Source organism: Hoplias malabaricus, chromosome 10 (assembly GCF_029633855.1).
Source record: "Hoplias malabaricus isolate fHopMal1 chromosome 10, fHopMal1.hap1, whole genome shotgun sequence".
Lineage (NCBI taxonomy): Eukaryota > Metazoa > Chordata > Actinopteri > Characiformes > Erythrinidae > Hoplias > Hoplias malabaricus.
In genome coordinates, this window is record NC_089809.1 from 10,694,804 (window position 1) to 10,715,412 (window position 20,609).

A 20,609-nucleotide genomic window follows, 5' to 3' on the forward strand; every position below is an offset into this window, starting at 1 on the left:
TAGATGCAATGTCCACCATAGCCCACCTGTAGACATGCTCCTAGGCTTACACTAGTTGTTTGAACATTGCTTTGAGGCTGTGATGGCAACCAGCTTTGAAAACATTAGTGAGGTCAGGCCTTTCATGGTGCTCCATCACTCAAGAATATGCAGTTCCACCGTTCTTCAGTCCTATGCTGAGGAGATTTATACCACTCTAGCCAAAACCTGGCAAGGGCATTGAGACTGTTGACTCATTTGCAGCAGCTCCAGAACATTTTTTTTCTTCTCGATGTGATTACAATGTGCTTGCAAACTCTATGAGGGGTGAAAAGAAACTGCTGGACATATAGTGTACAAGGCTTTGCATTGTCTTGAAGCTTTTTTTAATAAACTGGAGACAGCCCAAATGACAAACATGCAGACATTTATTGTTGTTACACCTACACAGTCTTCTTGCCCAAAGCTGTTTCCAGCTGTCCAGTCTTTAAAGCTTTACACTTCCAAAGAAAACAAACATCTATTTACAAAATCTACCTGTGCAAGCATTGGAATTTTCTTATCATTGCTTTGTCTACAGTTGCAGAAAGGCATGCATAGAAACAAACTTTGGTACAATATGTTAACAAAACTAGACTAAATCTCTGAACAGCAGTTACAGTATATACACGGTAGTGGAGTACACAATATTATTGTCCATCACTAATCATTTAAGCATATATTTAGATGTCCATTTGTATTAATTTAAGAGTCATAATCTTCCAGTCAAGCTAGAGTACTGTAGGTATTATTGTAGGTTCTTAATATACATCTAGAGTCTCTAACACTGTATATTCAATTATTCAGAACAACTTTGGCAACTGTGCATCACTCACTGTGACGCTCTCATTGTTTATTTAATAATAACATCCAGAAGACACTGGCAGTGAAATTGAGAATGGTTTAGAAATATGTCAATTGCTAAAAATGTTGTATACAGTACAGTTTATGTAACTATGGCTGCAATGTTTTTCAAGTAAAGAACATTAAAATATAATATGGTCATTCAGTTTAAAACTGTATTCATTTAGGAGCACAGCACTCAATGTTTTACATATATTTTCCTTATATTTTAAGTTTTTTATAACCCTTAGGATTTTGTTTTAGTAAAAAATATATATTTATTAATGCAAGCAAATGTAGAAAATTGAATAATCAATAACTACAATGTACAACTGAAAATCTGATTTGTTTCTTCTACAATGTGCATAATTTTCACAAAATTCAAGTTCAAAATGTGTGTGTGTGGTGGGGAAGGGGGGGGGACAATTGCTGAGATGCAAAATTAAAGTCCGGTAGGAATATGCAATGTGTAAAAACAGCCACAAGCAAAATAAAAAGTGCACACTGAAAACATGACTCATAAAACAATAACTTGAGCAAAATGAGGAACAACACTACCTCATTAAGACATGAGCAAATGATAGCAGAGAGGCTGAGCATTCTAGGAAGCATCCTTGGTGACAGTTGAGGTGGGGATAGCTGACTTTCCAGCGCTCCCGTTGTGTGGCCTGCTGTAACTGACGAAGCTGGGTGTGTGTATGGTTCGGATACTCTTCACACCCTGAGTCAACATGGTGGGGGACAGAGGAGAGTGGGAGGAGGGAGAAGAAGAAGAGGAGGAGGAAGAGGGAAGTCGGCCATTTTGGGTCTGTGTGGACAAGGAGAGGCCTTTAGTGTTGTGAGTAGGTGGAGCAAGCTTTAAAGAGCCATTAGAAAAGGAGGGGATGTGAGAGGAAGGGGTGGGGATTGAGCGAGGGCTGGGGATGGAAGACTTGCTGGAGGAAGACGAAGGAGGGGGATTGGAGGAAGAGTTTAATGGGTTAATAGCATCAGACTGGGAGGCACCTTTTCCTGTGTTAGAGGAAAAAGCTGGGATTTTAGAGGCAGGCATGGTAGGGGAAGTGGATTTGGGATCTCCTCCAGATCTCTTAGCACTTCCGTTCGCCTGCAAACAAAGACGCCAGAACACACTGATTGTCAGGCAGGAGCCAACTCGATGAAGATGAGAAGAACGTTTCAACACATTTAAAATGCACTAACAGGATCTACAGTTAATTATCAGAGATAATCAAAGACAGAAAATACATTTATCACTGACTAAAAGACAGACGTACACACACACACATACACACACAAGAAGGCGATTATACGTTCAGGATTTTGTTCAGGACTGTAAGTGAAAGCTTTAGAGTGGAAAGTGGGAGAAAGAAAAATCATTCTTTTTTTATTAAAGGATTACTCCAGTGTTTTTTTAAACCTGCTTTAACTGTAGCGTGGAGTTTGTCTTGTAGATACGGATGTGGTTTTAAAGGAACACTAGGCAAGATCTGATATTTTGGCTTCTGGACTCTCGCTACTCTTGCAGAGTAATTCAGTTTAACAGCACTGTGCTGAAATGACTGGGGAGGTGGGTGGTCGTTTCCAACCCTCCTCCAAAAGTTACATAGTGCTGTTTCTGCGGTGCTGAACCTGGAATAGCAATGAAAGAGCCTCTGGTTTTCTATTACAGGATCAGTGAAGCATCAAAGTGATTCTGAAACTGTAATTTGAATTTTAATATCACAGTGTGTTCCTTTAAAATAAAATAATACATTTGTAAAGTTGTAACTTTCTTAGCACTTGATATTTCTATTGTCCAGTGTTGTTAATTAAATTTTGTAATTAATATTTTAGAATTATGAATAAGCATTATATATCATGAAGAATTTGTTTAAAAAATAACCATGAGTGAGTTGCAATATGAACAAAAGGAGATAAGAAATAGACAATTATGGCAGTCTGCACAGTGTTGTAGGAAGCTGAGGTGAGGCACGTTGTTAAGAAATGCATCTTTAAGTGAGTTATGTGTGTGCAAGAACATCAGTACCTATGGTACTGTAGAAATGTTTTAGGCACCTGAGAAAGTGATATTTGCAAAGCTATTTATATGAGAAGGGTGTTTTTTTTTTGCACAAAAACAAACAAACAACAAATCTCTAATATTAGAATAACATAAAATAACATTCCTACAGCAGGTAGTGATATTCTGGATATGAATGTGTTGGTTTAACTCTTCCCAAATCTCTCCTCTTGTCAGTCCAGTATTAATTGATGTCATTATGTGATACCTATTTTTATAAGTTTTATGAGTTTTTTTAAGTTAATAAATACTGTATTATGTTCATTTAAGTGTGCTGCTGATTTAAAAATCCATGATCTGGTGTTGAACCAACAGAACAAAATAACATTCAAATATTAATGTTAATTATAACATTAATAATAATAATATATAATAATATATAATATAATAATAATAATAATTAATAATTAATAATCTTGCTCTGAACAAACTGATTGTTGTGTTTCCATCTGAGAGTGATTAGGTTTAAAAAACCAAGGAGTATTCCTTTTTTATCATTACGTTTTAAAAAGAGTTTTAAAGAGAGTGGTGCAGAGTAAAGGGACAACCAACCAGTATACAAGACCAGAGGACGCTCCGATAGGATTGGAGGAGGTGCATTGTGGGAAGTGTTCCACAGGGCGGTGGAAGTTTAGTAGGGGGTTGATCCAGGTAGTGAGGGGTGGGGACTCGTCCCCTGAGAGGCAAACAGGGAAAGTGTCCGAGACTGGGTTTAGTAGAGGAGCAATGTGGACAGTATGGAAAGTTGTGTGGTGGTAGAAAACACTGACATTTAGTGTTAGACATCAGTCAATTTGGGTGCAAAACTGAAATGTAAAATGTCTTATGTAGTTGAAGTTAGTAGTTTCTAGTATGCTAGTATGTAGCATGTAACCCAAGCATGGGGTAGGTAGAGAGCAAATTGAGAATTAGCTGTGATAGCAACTCAGGTAATGATAACTGTCTTTCAGTCTGCTGATTTCATATATGTCCTCATCATCTACACAGCACCAAAGTCACAAGCAGAGTGAACAGAAACAGAAGCATTCCGTGGTGTTATGAGATAACAGTCATGCCTTCAGTCATAGCTAGGTGAAGCACAGCCACAGAGATTTCAACAGAGCAATGGTGGCTATGAGCCATTCACACAAAAGAGAGTTAAAATGATTTTTTTTGTAACTCTAGCCCTATCAAATCTCCCTGTTCTTAAACATACATATGTTGATATAAACATTCCCAGTACAGTGTGCCCCCTAACTGACTGGACCAGTGGTCCTATGACAAAACTACCTGGCGGAACTGCCTCTGTGAGTCCTGTAGCTTTTGCTGTTTTGCTGCCCTCTCTCTGTCTGAGGTGCCCGGCTGCTGCCTGGCCTTGGCAGACACGGGCACTGGCATCCGACTAGTTGGTGAGGTCACGCTGATGTTCTGCAGAAAGGATTCAAATCAAAAAAGGAGAAAAAAAGAATAAAAAGAAAGGAACACAAGAGTGTACCATACTGGAAGATTCTTTTTTTAAAAGAGAAGAAAAATCCAGTGTAAAATTTCTATGACCCCCACCCCCAATTACATTTGCACAGATTTTACTGGATATTCTAACATATCAGAAAGAAAGTGGTGAAAATGCATGCTAACCCATTCTCAACACCAACAGATAAAACTTTTGTGCTTACACCTTTTAACAGAGCCCACTGAACAGGTAAGAGTAAAGGGACAAAGTGAAAAGTGTGATTTTTAGACAGTGAAATGTGAACCCAAGGTTAGATACTCAGAAACTCATCAGTGAATCCATGAAAGGAGAAGAGTACCATCTACAAAAATCACCCGTGAAACCGTCACAAACAAACACCATATACACCGTGTTAAAATCTGAAATCCCGCAGTCACACCCCTGAGCTAGAGAAAGGGGTTAGGGATCTGTTGCTAGTCACTGATTAGACTGGGACTGCTGTGAGGAAGAGGGGAAGGAAAGACCCTTAGGCTTAGTCTTCGATAGTGAAGCTTTCAAAGCTAGAGAGAGACCTGATGGGTAGGAGCTGGTGTGACAGAGACGCCTGCTGTGGGGATCATGGCAGGCCGAGGAAGCAGTTGTGGTTTGGGCTTCTTGCGTAGGCTGGGACCCTTGCTGGAAATGGAGGGTTTGGGAACCAAAGTGTTCTGAGGAATTCCTTTGTCAGAAACCTCTACTCCCTGACTGCCCTGAGGTTTGGTGCATTCCGGTTGTTGTATGTCCTCAGAAGACTTTGGTCCCATTTCACAGATGGTAGTCTCTAGTTGTTTGATAGTCTGTTCAAGGCTATCAAGCGTCTTGTAAGTGCTTTGTCTGATTTCTTCTGTCCGTGCAACAGATTCCTGAGGAGGCGACTCTGACTTCTCTTGTTTGGAGCGAGAGATTTCGTACCTCTTGGTCTCTTTGTGTTGTTTTATCGTACCATCGGTCTCCTCTTCGTCTTCGTAGACCACCACCTGTAAAGTCTTCTTACCTGTCTTGGTACCAGTACGGATGGCTTGTGTCAAGGCTGCTAGTTGCTTCTTAGGAAATTTGAACTTGAACTTCTTCTTAGCATCTTGTTTGGTATCAGCACTAGCCTCTGTTAGCATTCCCTCATCAGAAACTATTGGAGATGATGAAATCTTACAAAGGTCTCCATTGTTTGTGTCGTTTGCTCCTTTCCCAGAATACCTGTTATCCTCCTTTACCTGCTCCCGTCCATTCCTTTCCTCCTCATCTTCGTTTTCCTCACTTTCTTCTTCTATACTTTCCTCTGCTAACATTCTCTCCAGCTCCTCTTCACACTCAAAGACTGTAGAGAGGCGTTTGTAGGCTGAACGGATGTCCATTGGCTCATCAAAAATAATAATGACAGGCTTTTTACTGTATCCACTGTTGTCAGCATCACCTGGTCCATTGCTGTTAGTGACACTTCCAGAACCCATGTCACTACCAGGTTTAGTCTGCGGTTTGTTGCCTACTGTCACAGTTTGCACATCACCTCTCTTGGCATTGACAAGCTCCTGGTACTCTCCAGTGGACAAAGCCTGCACTTTTGTGTTTGTGATCATGAAGGCAATATTATCAGGTGGAGGAGGAGGCTCAGCTCCTGGCAAGTCTGGACTGAGGAAAGATTCACTCTCATCCTCCACGTCTTCATATTTTTTCCCCCTAGCTTTTGATGAACCAAGTACAAGCTGCTGATTTGAAGAACTCAGCTGATCTCTGTTTGCACTCGACTGGAATTGGAATGAACCCCCTAGTGAAACTGGCGAACAAATTGCAGTTGGAGATTCCACCCTCTCCTCTACACTAACTTGAACTTGTGGAGCCTTGACCACATGAACTTTCCCTTTTGTTGGGCTAACCGGGCCTCCTTCTGTCAGAGATTGGACATTTGACTTCAGCGAGCTTGAGCGGGCGAGTTGTTTATAAGGCAGAGCACTAGAAAAGCTGGATGTGTTGTCTGGACCTTTGCTCTTTGGGTTACGAGCTGGGCCATCTGTGGAAACCTGCAGCTGCTTTTGGGATTTGTCAGAAGCATTGACATGTGAGACCTGTGATGGGGGTTGCTGTGATGTAGTTCTTTGGTCAATTGATTCCTCTGATGGGTCCTTGGCAATCTGTGCTGTGACGTAGTAGATGACCTTCAAAAGTCAAAGAAAAAATAAGAGTGTATTAGTAATCTTATAATTTCCATGACAGCTGTAAATCAGAATGTATAACTGTATAAAAAACTTTAATGAAAATTGCTGCTTACTCCTGGACTTTGCCGGAGAGTGTTGTTGCCATTTTCATCTGTGATCAGATCTTTGTCTTCCTTGATTTCTGTATTCTGCTAGGACAGTTTGTGAGGAATAATATCACTACTCACAATTCCTCTACCACTCAGTTTTCTTCCACAAGATAAATCTTAATCTAAAGACTTTAGAAGGCATTTTTAAATTTATGAATTTAAATACTAACCACCATTTTGTAAACATGAAATCTAGTTCAGAACTGCAAATTAATTCTCTATCATCATTCGCTTTGTATCTCACAATGGGAAACACCCTCTGCATGACTGATAATGGAAGCACTAATGTCACCACAGGGAGTGTGCCAAATGCCTGGGTATAACCTGGGACAGCTTTGGTGCCAGTCATTCTCCTTGTCTGCCCTGTGCAGACCAAAAGTTTTCTTTGTGTGAGATAACTTTTCTGAGCTCAGCTCTACATGCTTCTTGCAACCTTGCCCCTGGTAACTTTTCCAATAGCACAGCTTGCTCTCAAAATGTAATCAGTGATATCATAAAACTCTGTCTCTAACCGGAACCGCAGGCTTTAACGTTAAGTGCTGTTTACTCACCATGTATTTGCATGTTGTTTTTGGTTTTTGGGACTGAACACAGCTCTGTGCATCAATGATGCATCAATGAAAAAGCAAGGAGCTTTTGTACCTTGAAGTCCATGCCGTAATTTTACGAGCTGGCATTGTGAGTTACATAAAAACAAATGTGATCTCTACTGTAACTTTTACAATTTTTTTACAAATGACAAGTTTGTGCAGAAAGTCTGCATTTGGTCATGTTTGACAAGTCTCTCTGGCCAATCAGTGCTCTAGAAGGTTTAGATGTCATGGTTAGTTCCTACTCAACTTGATTGGAACCACAAGCGAGCAGGGACTAATAAGTGTATGGTCTCAGAAACCAGGTACCAAATTTGCCCCATGGAAAAACAAAAATTTCATGCAGAGTCAAGTAGGTACCATGCAGTAGAAAATTGCCATTGCATAGACTACAACATAGAGTATGGTTGGTCAGGCAGAGGGTATTTCCCATATTGAAATATATCTCTTTCGAGCCCTGAACCAGATTTTACATGTGTTAGCCTTACTGTCTGAATTGCTAGAAATTATCTAACAAATCTACCAAAAAAAAAAAAACCTGAAATGCACTTGTATTCTGATCTTTCTATTTAAAACCAAAATGAAATTTAAATTGTGAATAAGCTTGAAAAGTCATACAGTAAGTCACACATGAGAATTTTAAGAATGAAAATTTTTCATTCATTTTAATGTCACAGATAAAACTGTAATCTAACATAGAGAAAACAATTAAAATGTAAAAAAAAAAAAATAAACATATTATAAATTATGTAGTATAGAAACCATACTTTCCTGTTTTTAACATCAGATTAGGCAATTATGATTATTTTGCAAGATGATTATTTTATATTACTCAGAAAATACAGTAAAAGTTAATTAATAATTGGGCAGAAATGAAGGAGAATGAAAAGAATTATTCTAGAGGATATTTTAGGAAAATGAGAGCAGATCATGCAAGGTGAGAAAACCAGGGCCACCAAGCTCAAATATGCTAGTGGATTATGTGCTTAATACGCTTTTCCAATAAATGGAACACCACATCCATATCCTGTACCTGTACTATTTAATTTAGTAGGTTTAAGCCACCTTTATCCCTATTAATATCTAAATTATTTTGTGAGAAAATGCATTTAAAATACAGAAGTCAGAATACTTTGAATGTAACTACAAAAGTACCTGTCAATATTTTGGCTCATACATTTCATATTTTATGGCAAAAGTCAATTTAAATTCTATATAACTTACAAATTTACTAACCCTGTTTCAAAGTTTTTTTTTTTCAAAATAATTAATAGTTGTTAACATATATATATATTAATTTGATACATGCAAAAAAATTTGGATGGGTTAAAATAAGTGTGAGAGTTTACAGAATATTTCACCTATGTCACCACTTGAATATAGAAGGTATTGAAGATGTGTTCACGGCAAGATTTGCCATCGCAAGCTAAGATTTGGCTTACCACTATATGCCTTAATTCATCAGTTCATTAGTTCTTTCATCTTCTGCTATACAAAGTACTGTGAAAAGGCACAAGATGAATTTCCAATCCATGTAAGGCAAAGACAGAAACCAGTGTTGGGTTTGAAAGACTATGAAAACAACTGCTGTGTTCACATCTAGAACCAACATCTTTGAGAGTTTAGGCTTTCATTAGTGCCCATGGCATTAATTTCGCTTAGACAATTACTTGTGTGACTTGCAAGTGTATAATGGTACTACAGAATGGACCACTAATTTATTTTTATTATTATTATTATTTGCAGAGACATATACTTCTATTAAGCTGACAATTTGTACTGGGAGTACATGGTTATTTCAGTAGGAAAATACCAGGCCTCAATTTGCACATGCTACAACAATGGCGCATCATTACAAGAAGCAGAAGGAAATGTGAACCGCAGAGTGCTGATTAACTTTTGTCTGGTCTCAAGGAAGAATAGACAAACAGTCAACTTGCTAAACTTAAATTAATGAAAATTTTAAATTAATGAAAATTTTAATTTAAGGGAAGGTTTATGTAACCCAGTGGTAAACAGGTTTCTGTCCCAAAACATTTTTTGAGTTTGTTGCAGGTATCAAATTGAAAAAATGTATTTATTTTTACAAAATATTTAAATATTGTCAATGAAAGCACTGGAAAATTTTGTACTTTACGTAAATATGTAAGTTAAATGAATGAAAATGTGTTCATAAGTTTGTTGGTAACCTTAGATTTAAAACTCATTCATTCATTGTCGGTAACCGCTTATCCAGTTCAGGGTCGTGGTGGGTCCGAAGCCTACCCAGAATCACTGGGCGCAAGGTGGGAGCACACCCTGGAGGGGGCGTCAGTCCTTCACAGTGAAACACACATACTAACACAGAGGGACACTTTTTGATTCGCCAATCCACCTATCAACATATGTTTTTTGACTGTGGGAGGACACCCACGCAGACACAAGGAAAACACACCAAACTCCTCACAGGCAGTCTCCACAGTGACTGCGACACTACCTGCTGCATAGCTATATAAGATATTTCTCGAGTTCTCAGTGAGTCTTTGGCAACTATCAACAGAAATTTCGTCAACTTTGTTTAATATTTGTTACCATAGTCACTCACTTGGCAGCCAAGATGTGTGGAGATGGTCTTATAGCTTTTACTTTTAACATGCTTTAATATAAATTTATTTCTGATCTCCTCAGACCCCCCCCCCCCTTGTTTTCTTACTTTAGTCTAAATTCATTTAAGTTCAGGAGGAATTTAGCATTATTTTAAATGAGGAGATGTAAGTATTAGGGGTGGGCTATATGGTCCTAAAATAATGCCATGATATTTCAGGGTATTTTGGCGATAATTATATTTTTGGCAATATGAACAAAACACTGAAAAATACTTATATAATATATTATAATATAATTTATTAATAATATTAAAGGCTTCTTTCATTTCTAACATAATACCATGTACATCTGATATTTTATAACCACGCCACATTTTTCAGAGCAAATTCCTCCACTTCTGAGCCACTTTCCACTATAGCTAAATGACTAATGTAAAGAACGTATGCTGTAGTATGGGTAACTGCATGACATCATTACTTAAACCAGTTTGAATATCACTAATATCATGATATTGATTTTTAATTTTTTTTATCATTTTAAAAATGACGACAATATTATTGCAAACGATACGATATGACACAGCCCTAGTAAATATACCAACAAATTTGTCTGAGCATATTTATCTATGTATCTCTAGAGTATATGTCCAAAGTTTTTTTTCAGCTCATGTTGTTAAGAAACCAGTGCATGAGCCAAAATCATCATGTTCTGTTCTGAAATTATGTTTGTGATCCAGAACTAATAATCTAACATCAGCACCTGCTCACATAGCTCAATGGCAGAGAGTCCGCCAAACTTTGTTCCATCATCTGTTTAAACCCTTCCCAGAACAGTAGAATCTGATGCGACAGCAAAAAAGACAAAACTTAATAATACCACTGAAAGGCTGGATAAGCATGTGCCAACAAATATTTGGAAAGATCTCCTATATGCATGCCAAAAAGCTAACTAGTAAAAAGAAACAAAACACTGATTTACAGCATTAGAATGTGAAAGTAAATGTTAGTTTATTGACTGGATGAGTACACAAAGCCAATCAAGTTTTAAATAATGAAATACAGCAGTCTTTAAATTCACAGAGATCTGGAACTTCAGTATGTCAGAATTAGACATGAGTTCAAGAGAAATAAAGATTAAAAAAGAAAAGAAAACAAAGTTTGTTAAAAGAAACTCAGTGACATTTTTTTTTACAGAAATGTGAAAAAGGGAACTTTTGAAAGAGCAGCCATCAGGGCCAAGCAGTCGACAGGATCAGGCAGCTAGAGGGAGAGCTAAAGGACGTCATGTCCATTACCTTCTTATCTTTGAGGGGCAGTAAGGCCCCAGGTCTTAGTTCTTTGATCTGTGGCTCTACCAAACCTTTGAGCCCTATATCCTTATTAGAGCACTTCTGGAAAACCTGAAGGGGGAATATGACAATATGTGTAGGGTGTTAAGACCCTGTTTCCCAGACTAAAGAACAGCACACTGTTTATAGCCATTTATATGGCTACCATGTAAGTACAGCATACTGTCCATATAGTATGGAAAGTTTATATCTGAGTTGCTGAGTGCACAGTGTACACTGAACTGCACGGTTATTCAAAAACATCTTTTAAAAAAAATCTCATTAATGTGTCATTATATTTCATAAATAAGATCATACGCCCCTATTTTTAATTCTGTCAGTATTAAACAGTACATAAATGCTTATTTCTAAGTGTAATTTGCATGTCTGGAAAACCAACAAACACTCTAGTTTGTTGACCAAGTACATAATAATAAAAAAAATTGCAGCAAAATTTGAATGTGATGATCTACAGAAAACATAAATTTTAAAAGTAAAACTTCTGCCATAAGGAAATGAAGCCCCACCACCATTAGAAACCCGGAACAAAGCCCTCCCACAAACACACCCCCACTTCCACCAAGGAAATGTTGTGTTACTGACGTTTCCAAAGTTTCAGATCCTACATACGTTTAACTGAAATTAAAATGCATAGAGATCAGACACAGACAAAGACCTAATAGTGACATTGTAATATTTTGATAACTGCCAGAGCTAGTAAAGTGTGCATAAATAAAGATGAGCTACACTCAGTAATTGTAAACCTTGGGGATTTAATGATAAGGAAACTGTGGGCTAACGTGTGTATGTGATGCTTTTTATGTACAAATCTGCCATTTCTTATCTCATCATTCTATAGACAAACAAATGCCATGCTTCCATTGAGAAACATGAAGCCGGCCAGGGCCTCTTTTTGAACTGCTCTGAATGCAATGCCACAGGAAAACTCCTCATGCTTGGAGGACAATGCTAAATATCCAGATCTGGCACATCAGCCAACAAATGCCCACACTGGACATCACTGTGGTTAAATGATGGGGAGAGGAGTGGCCATTCTAACCCCACAAAGAAAGTGAGGCCAATTGTGCACTCTTGCACTCCTTGCCGTGGGTGGCATCACTGGCGATTGATGATAGGACTAATGCTATATTGGCCAAATCTCAATATTAGTCTGATTTTTTAAATTTAGCAAAAATCTCATGCATCATTAATCAACCTACAAAATACACTAAATGGCAGATCTTTAAATAAAATGGTCAGTTGATGTAGGTTACGAAGCAGGAGTCCCTATTAAGGTGGAAATATGTGCATGCATCACTCACCTGTAGTTCAGCCATTATCTTATCTCCCTCGTCCTCCTCCACAGTGATGGAAGATGCAGTGATGGGGGGAGGTGTGCATGGCTTGGGTTTTGTCTCTGGAGGGCTCTTTGGTTTAGGCTGGGGGTGTCCTTCACACTCCTGTAAAAAATACCCACATTAATATCTTTCCTTGTGAGCAAAAAATATTTCATAACCCTAAATATAACACATTTGGATTCCTGATTGAAACAACGATTATTAAATGTTTAATTATCGTTTATGTTTTGCCACAGTAACACCATTTACAGTAGATGTTGGAACATTTCTGTGACTATTTGGTGCCATTCATTCAAAAAAGCATTTGTGAGACAAGTATAGTGAATAGGCTCATAGAAGGCTGCATCAAACTTACAAATCTTTAGTTTGCGCAGTTCACAAAATAATGTTCGACAGCAATGTTAATGATATATTTATCTCTGTTTTATACAATCAGCCAACACCAGGCACAACATTACCACCTAATAATGTGAAAATCACTGTAGTGTTTTGCCTCTTGTGACATAGCCTCCTTTGCATATATAATTTTTATGCTGTGATAAATATTTGTTCTGCTACCAGCAAAACATCCGCAGGAACTACCTATTCTGGCTTGCAATTATATATTAGTCACAGTGGTTTCATATCTCATGTTTCAGTATCTAACGTTTCCTGTCACAATACAGGTACAGACCGCATTCAAACACTGGTACATAGTTATATTTGACTACCAGTTATCAAAAAATTTTGCATTCATGACTGACAAGTATTACACTATTTCCTAAAACGTTTGTATGGTTCCCAAAGAAATGGTTCTCTCTGTAACAGCTTCACATGAGCTAAAAGTCCCCTTGCTTAATGCTAAGTATCAGGTGGGGGTGTGAGGGGGTGTAATAACCCCAGGATTGATGGAGAACAATTTATAAGCCAGTGCTACTAAATCAAGAGCCTTACCAGATTGCGTAATTTTCTTGTGATTGAACTGCATCAATCCCTAAAGGACTGCTGTAGATTATAGTCTATAGGCCAAAGAGGAACACTGAACAATTACACTTCATTTCAAAAGAAATTATGGATGAACTGGTGTCCAGAAACTTTTTGGTCATTCAGTGTATGTACACTGGTGCAGATTGATTAACACTGAGATTAGACAACATCTCAGTGAGACACCTCCCACTCCAGATAATGGAACAGAATTTGTCCAAATTATAAAGTTGTGTGATCTGTGCTGTATGTTGTTGTGGTCAAAAATGATTTAAAATTCATGATAAATGTATTAATTTCAAATCCTTATTTAAGCTGTCTGGCTATATAACAGCAAAAAGTCAAGTGCAGAAGAAAGTGCAATGCAGTGCAGCTGGCCCAGATGTAGATGTTCAGCCAATATCTGTATTTAAAACCAGTCCTTATATCAGTGGTACCACCCATTATCAAACCAAAACCTCCAAGTACCACCTATGATTTTTACCACAGAAGCATGTGCGTCCGTGGTTCTTCCTCTGTTTCGGGAACATTAGGCAAAATCTTGCTTGAATTTTTGCATGTTTTTATTGCTTTTTATTTACTTGAAATTTGCATTCTTAACACAAAAATTTTCAAAAAATAAAATAAAATTATAGAGAAAATACAAATAACTACAGGCCCAAACTGAATGTTTTAAACACAATAATACATTTATGATAACATATAAAATATATGGGCAATAAGCATTTTAAAAGAAGAGGTAAATTTAATATATGTGCTTTATTAGGCTACAGGTGAAAAAAGCAGCTCTCTGCGCTTGTAGCAGTAAGTGAAAGAGGCACTGTGTTAAACCTTGTTTTAGGGCTGTAATGATGCAAAGAACGGCCACATACTTCTTCAGCCGAGTGTTATCTTCTATTTTGTCTTCAAGTGTACAGAATTCTCGCTTAGTTTTTCTCTATTTTTGCCAGTGGATTTAGTTCCTTCTGGGCTTTTGAGTATTTGTATAATAAAATCCAAATGGCTTACGTCTGTCTCAAGCCTTTGCTTACGTCCAGTAAGCAACTGAAACTGGGCTTTCTTTACTTTCTTTACACTGATTTCTTCAAAAACTGGAGCATCGCACCCCCCCCCCTCCTTTTCAGACATAATCAACTATTGTGTATGCGTAGCACGTTGTATTTTTCTACAACACCTAATGAATTTCATTGGGGCATAATTATGAAAAGTGTGAAACATTATGTAATTTACAAATAAAAACTAAATTCCTTAATTAAGTAACAAATAGGTCATTTGGTGTACCACGACTTGGTGGTAAGTTTGAGAACCACTGCCTTATATCAAAGGTCTAAGCTTGTTCAGGTCTTTCAAGCATTGACTTGGTGGACAGTTTATGGTACGAGAATTATCATAACTGTATAACATACATACATATTTGAATGCTTAATTCAATCAAATCTGAGAACACTAATGTAGCTTGTGACTGTTAAAGGGATACTAGATATGATTTAATATTTTTGCTCATAGGCTTCTCCTATTGTTGTAGAGTGCAATTCATTTTTACAGCACTGTACTGAAATCAAGGGGAGGGGAGTGATGGGTGGGATGTTGTTTCCTAACCTCCTCCAAAACTCCTCCAAGTGTCTCTACAGCTCGGCAAAATAAAAGGGAAATTTATAGAATAGGTGTGTTTGTGTGCTCAAAACTGGTCTAATGTGTTTACAAAGCCCTGGTGTCAGTAAATGGGTAAAAAACAAAGTGTCTCTGTCTGGTATGCTAGGTTTTCTCTCTCTCTTTTTGCTCATGCAAGGCACCTGGAGTTTTTTAGTCAGAGAGTAGTGGAGGTGGGGATACTGTTCTATTCCTGTGGGTTTTTCCCACGTGGTCCTGCATATCATTGAGTTTTTTTCCCCTGGAGACATCTCTATTTTTCCTTCATTCAACATTTTTATTCATCCCTGACATTCATGCTTACTTTGACTAATGGACAGTTATTAGATGCTATTAAATATTTTGGTTAGTAGACACCTTGCTATGATAGTTATATTGCTCGTGTTATTTGAGTTCTAGGAATTGTGCCTTAACCAAACTGTATCTGGTGAAAGATTAATGATATGGAAAAACATAAGCTAATACAAATATACAGACACATACAGTACCTGTACAGCCGCAGGTTCCTTCCTACTGGTGTGAATGACCTCTCCTGAGCGAGTGGTGGTCAAACCTGTGGTAGCGGGGTAGTTTCTGCGTGGTGGAGGTGGAGGTGGGGACTTGTTGGCTTTCTCTGAACCCTGACCCATCTTAGCTGTTTTGTCCTGGGGCTTTGCTGACTTCTCCAGGCTTGTTTTGACGGTTAGGTTTGGTTTAAGAGGCCTATCCAGAGCTGCTGATTTGCTTGCTTTCTGTAACTGAGGTTTGGGGGCCTTTTCTGGAGCTGTCTTATTAGGCTTCTCAGAAGTGGAAGGCTCAGGCTGACTCTCTTCTGTAATACAGTCAAAACCAGGCATTTCTTCATTCTTCTGCAACATTTTCCAAATTTTCCAAGACTTTTACAATACCACAAAACACAAGAAAGCTTTTCCTCACTAATGATCATCTTAAAATGACATCCAACTACTGAAATCTTTAGCATAATGTCAATAATACAACCCCTAAAGACCCCTTTTACTAAATGAGTAATATACCTACACACCATGAAGCATTCCAGACTACAGGTGGTATAAATAGACTCATACCAGAAACAGAAAGCCTCCCTCAAAGAACCAATATGCAACATATTTTTTATTTATACACCGTTTTCCACATTTTATTTTTAACCGACTACAGATTTGAGGGAAAACTGTGTTTGGAGTCTTGCCAAAAATTCCTATTGGTATAGCTTGATGTTTTCGTGTAAGGAGGTAATGGAACTACAAACTTTCATCTTTGCATTCAATGCTGCCACTCACTAAGCTACACCTATAACAATAAAGTCAAGTGGCTGACAAATCAACCAAAATTATATGGATAACTTTACCTGTGAATTTACAGATCCTGAATTTTCTACTTAGCCTATCAAATTGCTCATTATGTTATGTTACACAACAAAAACACTACACCCAAAATACCCTGTGGGGTATTAATAATTATTTTAAAGTTTTTTTTTTTAAAAATAATTAATACTAGACAACAGTTACCACAATATAACAAAAGAGCAAGTGAATGTTTGAACTTTGAATTGCAATTAAATGTCATACAAAAACACTTTAAAACTTATTTGTACACCTAATATGAAAGAATGGAATGCATCTGTGGGTGAAGATCAAACCTGACCTAGTGCCGGAAGTGCTGAGGTCTCTGGTTTTGCAGGCACTTCCTCCAAAGAATAAGGGGTCATAGTAGCAGGTTTCTGTGTGCCATCACCTTCACTTTCCACCTCCAAGTTGGGTATTCCCCTCAGCATGTTGACTTCTGCCTGCTGAAGCATCTTCTGAAACTCTTGCCCATCATAATGACCCATGTTTTGCCTTTTTTCTTCCCACTCTTTTTCAGCAATCTACAGAAAAGGTAATGACACAGGGACAACCAGCATCAGAAAGAGAAGTGAGAGATAAGACAGAATCAGTGATTCAAAAAGGCTCTTCTGTAGTGATGGAAAACCATCCAATGCCTTTGGAAATAACTAGAGTGCTGGAACTGGAGTGATCCTGTAAACAAATACAATCAATTTCTGGAACTGTTTTCTTTGGAGGGTTTGAAAACTATGGAGGTAATTTATTCCTTCATACATTGTCTATTACCGCTTATCAAGTTCAGTGTCGTGGTGGGTCTGGAGCCTACCCAGAATCATTGGGCGCAAGGCAGGAACACACCCTGGAGGGTGTGTCCTTCACAGGGTGACACACACTCCCTATGGAGACTTTTGAGTCGCCAATCCACCTATCAATGTGTGTTTAAGGACCGTAGGAGGAAACAGGAGCACCTGGAGAAAACCCACGCAGACACAGGGAGAACACACCAAATCCAAAACCTTTGGGAAGACCTAGGGCAGAGGTCTTCAAATCCAGATACTGTATCCAGATTCCAGGCCAGGAGTTTAAAATGGCCAGCTGGGATGGGACTATAGAAGAACCTGACAATGTAACAGACCCTATAGTCATGCCGTTAGTCAAGGGCAGATATAAATAATACAATATATAATATAAGTAATCAAAGTTATTATATTTTTTCTTTATTTTGATAGACAGTATGCTTTTCTTATTTACAATATAACCTGTTTTTATAAGGATATTGATCCATGCATGTGTTATTACAAATAATTATTACAGCATAATACACTGAACAATCACTGGATTAGGAACACCTACCTTATATCTACAGCAGCTCCACTGACCTTACAGGACCACTTTTTAGTTCTGCAAATACAGACTGTAGTCTACCTGCACTTCACTTGTCAGGACCCACAAGCTCATCACAGAACAGGTATGATTTTGGTGGTGGATCATTCTCAGGGAAGCAGTGACACTAATATATTGGTGATGTGTTAATGTGTGTTGTGCAGGTATGAGTAGATCAGACACAGCAAGGCTGCTGGAGCTTTTAAATCACTCAGTGTCACTACTGAAGTATAGTCCACCAGAAATATCCTGTAAAGACTGTCCTATGTCCACTGATGAAGGACTTAAGGATGACCAACTCAAACTGTAGCAACAGATGAGCTATTGTTTCTGAGTTTACATCTATAAAGTGGACCAATTAGGCACGTGTGTCTAAAAGAGTAGACCGTGAGTGGACACTATTTAATAACTCGAGCAGCACTTGTGTGTCTGATCCGCTCATAGCAGCACAACATACATCAACATACCACCACAATCTTAATGTAACTGCAGCTCTGAGAATGATCCAATACCCAAAACATGCCCACTCTGTGGCAGTTCTGATCATTGAGGAGCAAAGAAAATTGTGGATAAAATGTATGCAGAGAAACAGGTGGACTACAGTCTGTAATTGTAGAAATACAAAGTGTTCCTGTATGACCATAGGCGCTGATAAAATGGAAAATACGTCAAGATACAAGGTATCTATTCCTAATCATCTGATCATTCAGTTAAAAATCATACAGTGTATTTCATAGTGTATAATATATCTGGTATTTTTTAAATGTCTTTACAGAGCACCACTGGGAAAAAAAGGTGACAAAATACAGCTGGTTCGGTTCTTTATCATCTCAAGATAAGGTATTTTATATCACATATATTACTCACCACAGAAAGTAATTTTGGTCTCACCTCTATTGAAGTGGCTCTATTTTTTCCTTTGCTATGAATTGTGATCTCCTCAATAAACAAGCTCGAAGATGCTCCGTTGTCATAGCGGGCTCCATTGCTGGGGACACCACTGTTGATGTTGCTGGCCATTGGTGTGTGATCAGGCTGTGATTGTCCAGGCTTCTTGAGTTGCCCAGGGCTGCCCAATTGCTTGGTGGGAGATGGGGAGGACTCATAGCCCTGGGGATTCAAGCCAGGAGTGGATGCAGGTGCTGCTGAATGCTGGGACTGACATGGGGGCACAGGGGAACTCTGAGCATGGTGGATGACCATGGGGTTGGAGTTAATGAACTCAGACCTCACTGAGGAACTCTGAGACTCAATAAGGGGTAATTCCACTGCATCATCAGCAGGAGGTGCTTTTTCTACACCATCCACTGCAGCTGTAATTGGTGTGGTAATAGGATCTGAAGGTTTTGGCAAGCCCTCTGTAGCAGACCTATGGATAAGAACATTTACATACAATTGTTATATGCACAATAGTATCTGCTCATGTCTTATTAAGTACTACTATGTACCAGTACACTTGTACACCTGTTTTGGTGTAGTGTCATGATCAGATATTGTATGTGAATACCATTGCTAGAAAATGGCTAAATTAAACTGCATAAACAAACTATTAACTTATTTTGATTTGGCTTAACATAGTAACCTGAGACGTTAAAATATATACGGATCACCCATATCCCTCTGCTAGAAGGCCAACAAAATCAAAACCAGGCAGTCACACATCCCCTCAGAGTTTTGGTAATGCTATAGATAGAACTGTATTCCTCCCTCACTGGACCACATCAACACCAAAATACATATGCGCAGGGCACAAATATTTACAAAAATGTACTGTAATATAATATAATGCTTATAATATCACTCTGTTTTAAAAAGTCCACATGAATCCGGATATTTTTAAAAATGCAGTTTTTCTTCCAGTTTTTGAAAATATCCCTGTCCAGACAAAAATAAAAAATAGTTGCATTATCATCCCAGTCCTGTAGGGGGCCATACTACCTTTAAGAAAGAGAACAAAAACATGAAGGAAACAGTTTTAATCACAAGTCATAAAATGACTAAATCTACATGTTGCTAGTGAATTATATTTATTCATATAAGGGAATCTCATATAGTGTTATCTGAATGTATACACTGTAGTTTTATGACTTGTGTAATTTTTTATATATAGGGAGACAGAAAACACTTGAATTTCAGCCAGAGACAGGCATACAGTGAGACATCAGCCTTTCCGAAAACCTCCGTTTTCCATGAGAAACGAGACTTTGATGATAGTGTGTTACAAAATTTTGACTTGAGAGCTTTTTTTTTTTTTTTCTTCTCCCCCTCCCAAACCTTCAGATTTCAGTGACCTAAAACACTGCTCTCCTGTGGATGAGAAGCCAAAATGCAGACAAAATCAGTAACTAGTGTTGTGTATTTTCTGGAGGGTGTGAAAACAACAAGTATTGCTTAAAAAAAGCCATATAGGCATATAAATAAAAAATGTAAGAATTGATCTCCATTCTCAAAAACTTGATACTTACAAACAAGAGCAAAGAGAAACTAGACAAGCCTAGTTTAGCCGGACTGCCATTAGCCATATAGCCACTGTCACAGAGATTTCTGGCATTTCAGAAACAGCAAAAGCCCAAAATACATACCCTTGTCACTGGATGGTCTGGAGAAGCTTTGGTGCTTCATATCAATGTCTTTGTTTACAATAATAACAAACTATACAAATAGTTTATCTTGTCAGTTGCTGACAGTGTATATATGATCATGGAACGCCTGTTATTTTCTGTTCATACAAAGCTACAAAACT

At 38.1% G+C, this 20,609-nt stretch overlaps 1 protein-coding gene across 7 annotated transcripts in view; it reads right to left on the bottom strand.

Moving 5' to 3' along the window:
* Window positions 1-358: 358 nt before the first annotated feature.
* si:ch211-285f17.1 (sickle tail protein homolog) overlaps window positions 359-20,609 on the bottom strand; it is a 168,244-nt gene continuing 147,993 nt past the window's right edge. For 4 of the 7 annotated variants that reach the window (XM_066682492.1, XM_066682494.1, XM_066682497.1 and 1 more), the window contains 9 exons: window positions 18,758-19,235; window positions 16,803-17,025; window positions 15,650-15,972; window positions 12,513-12,650; window positions 11,158-11,262; window positions 6,652-6,726; window positions 4,922-6,538; window positions 4,190-4,327; window positions 359-1,966 (listed from right to left, as the gene is read on the bottom strand). In XM_066682492.1, the coding sequence (XP_066538589.1) occupies window positions 1,463-1,966; window positions 4,190-4,327; window positions 4,922-6,538; window positions 6,652-6,726; window positions 11,158-11,262; window positions 12,513-12,650; window positions 15,650-15,972; window positions 16,803-17,025; window positions 18,758-19,235 (3,601 nt within the window). In that variant the 3' untranslated portion in view covers window positions 359-1,462. Of the gene's footprint in view, window positions 1,967-3,345; window positions 3,597-4,189; window positions 4,328-4,921; window positions 6,539-6,651; window positions 6,727-11,157; window positions 11,263-12,512; window positions 12,651-15,649; window positions 15,973-16,802; window positions 17,026-18,757; window positions 19,236-20,609 lie in introns of those variants that run through there. The other 3 variants (XM_066682499.1, XM_066682495.1, XM_066682493.1) reach the window with 3 other exon arrangements.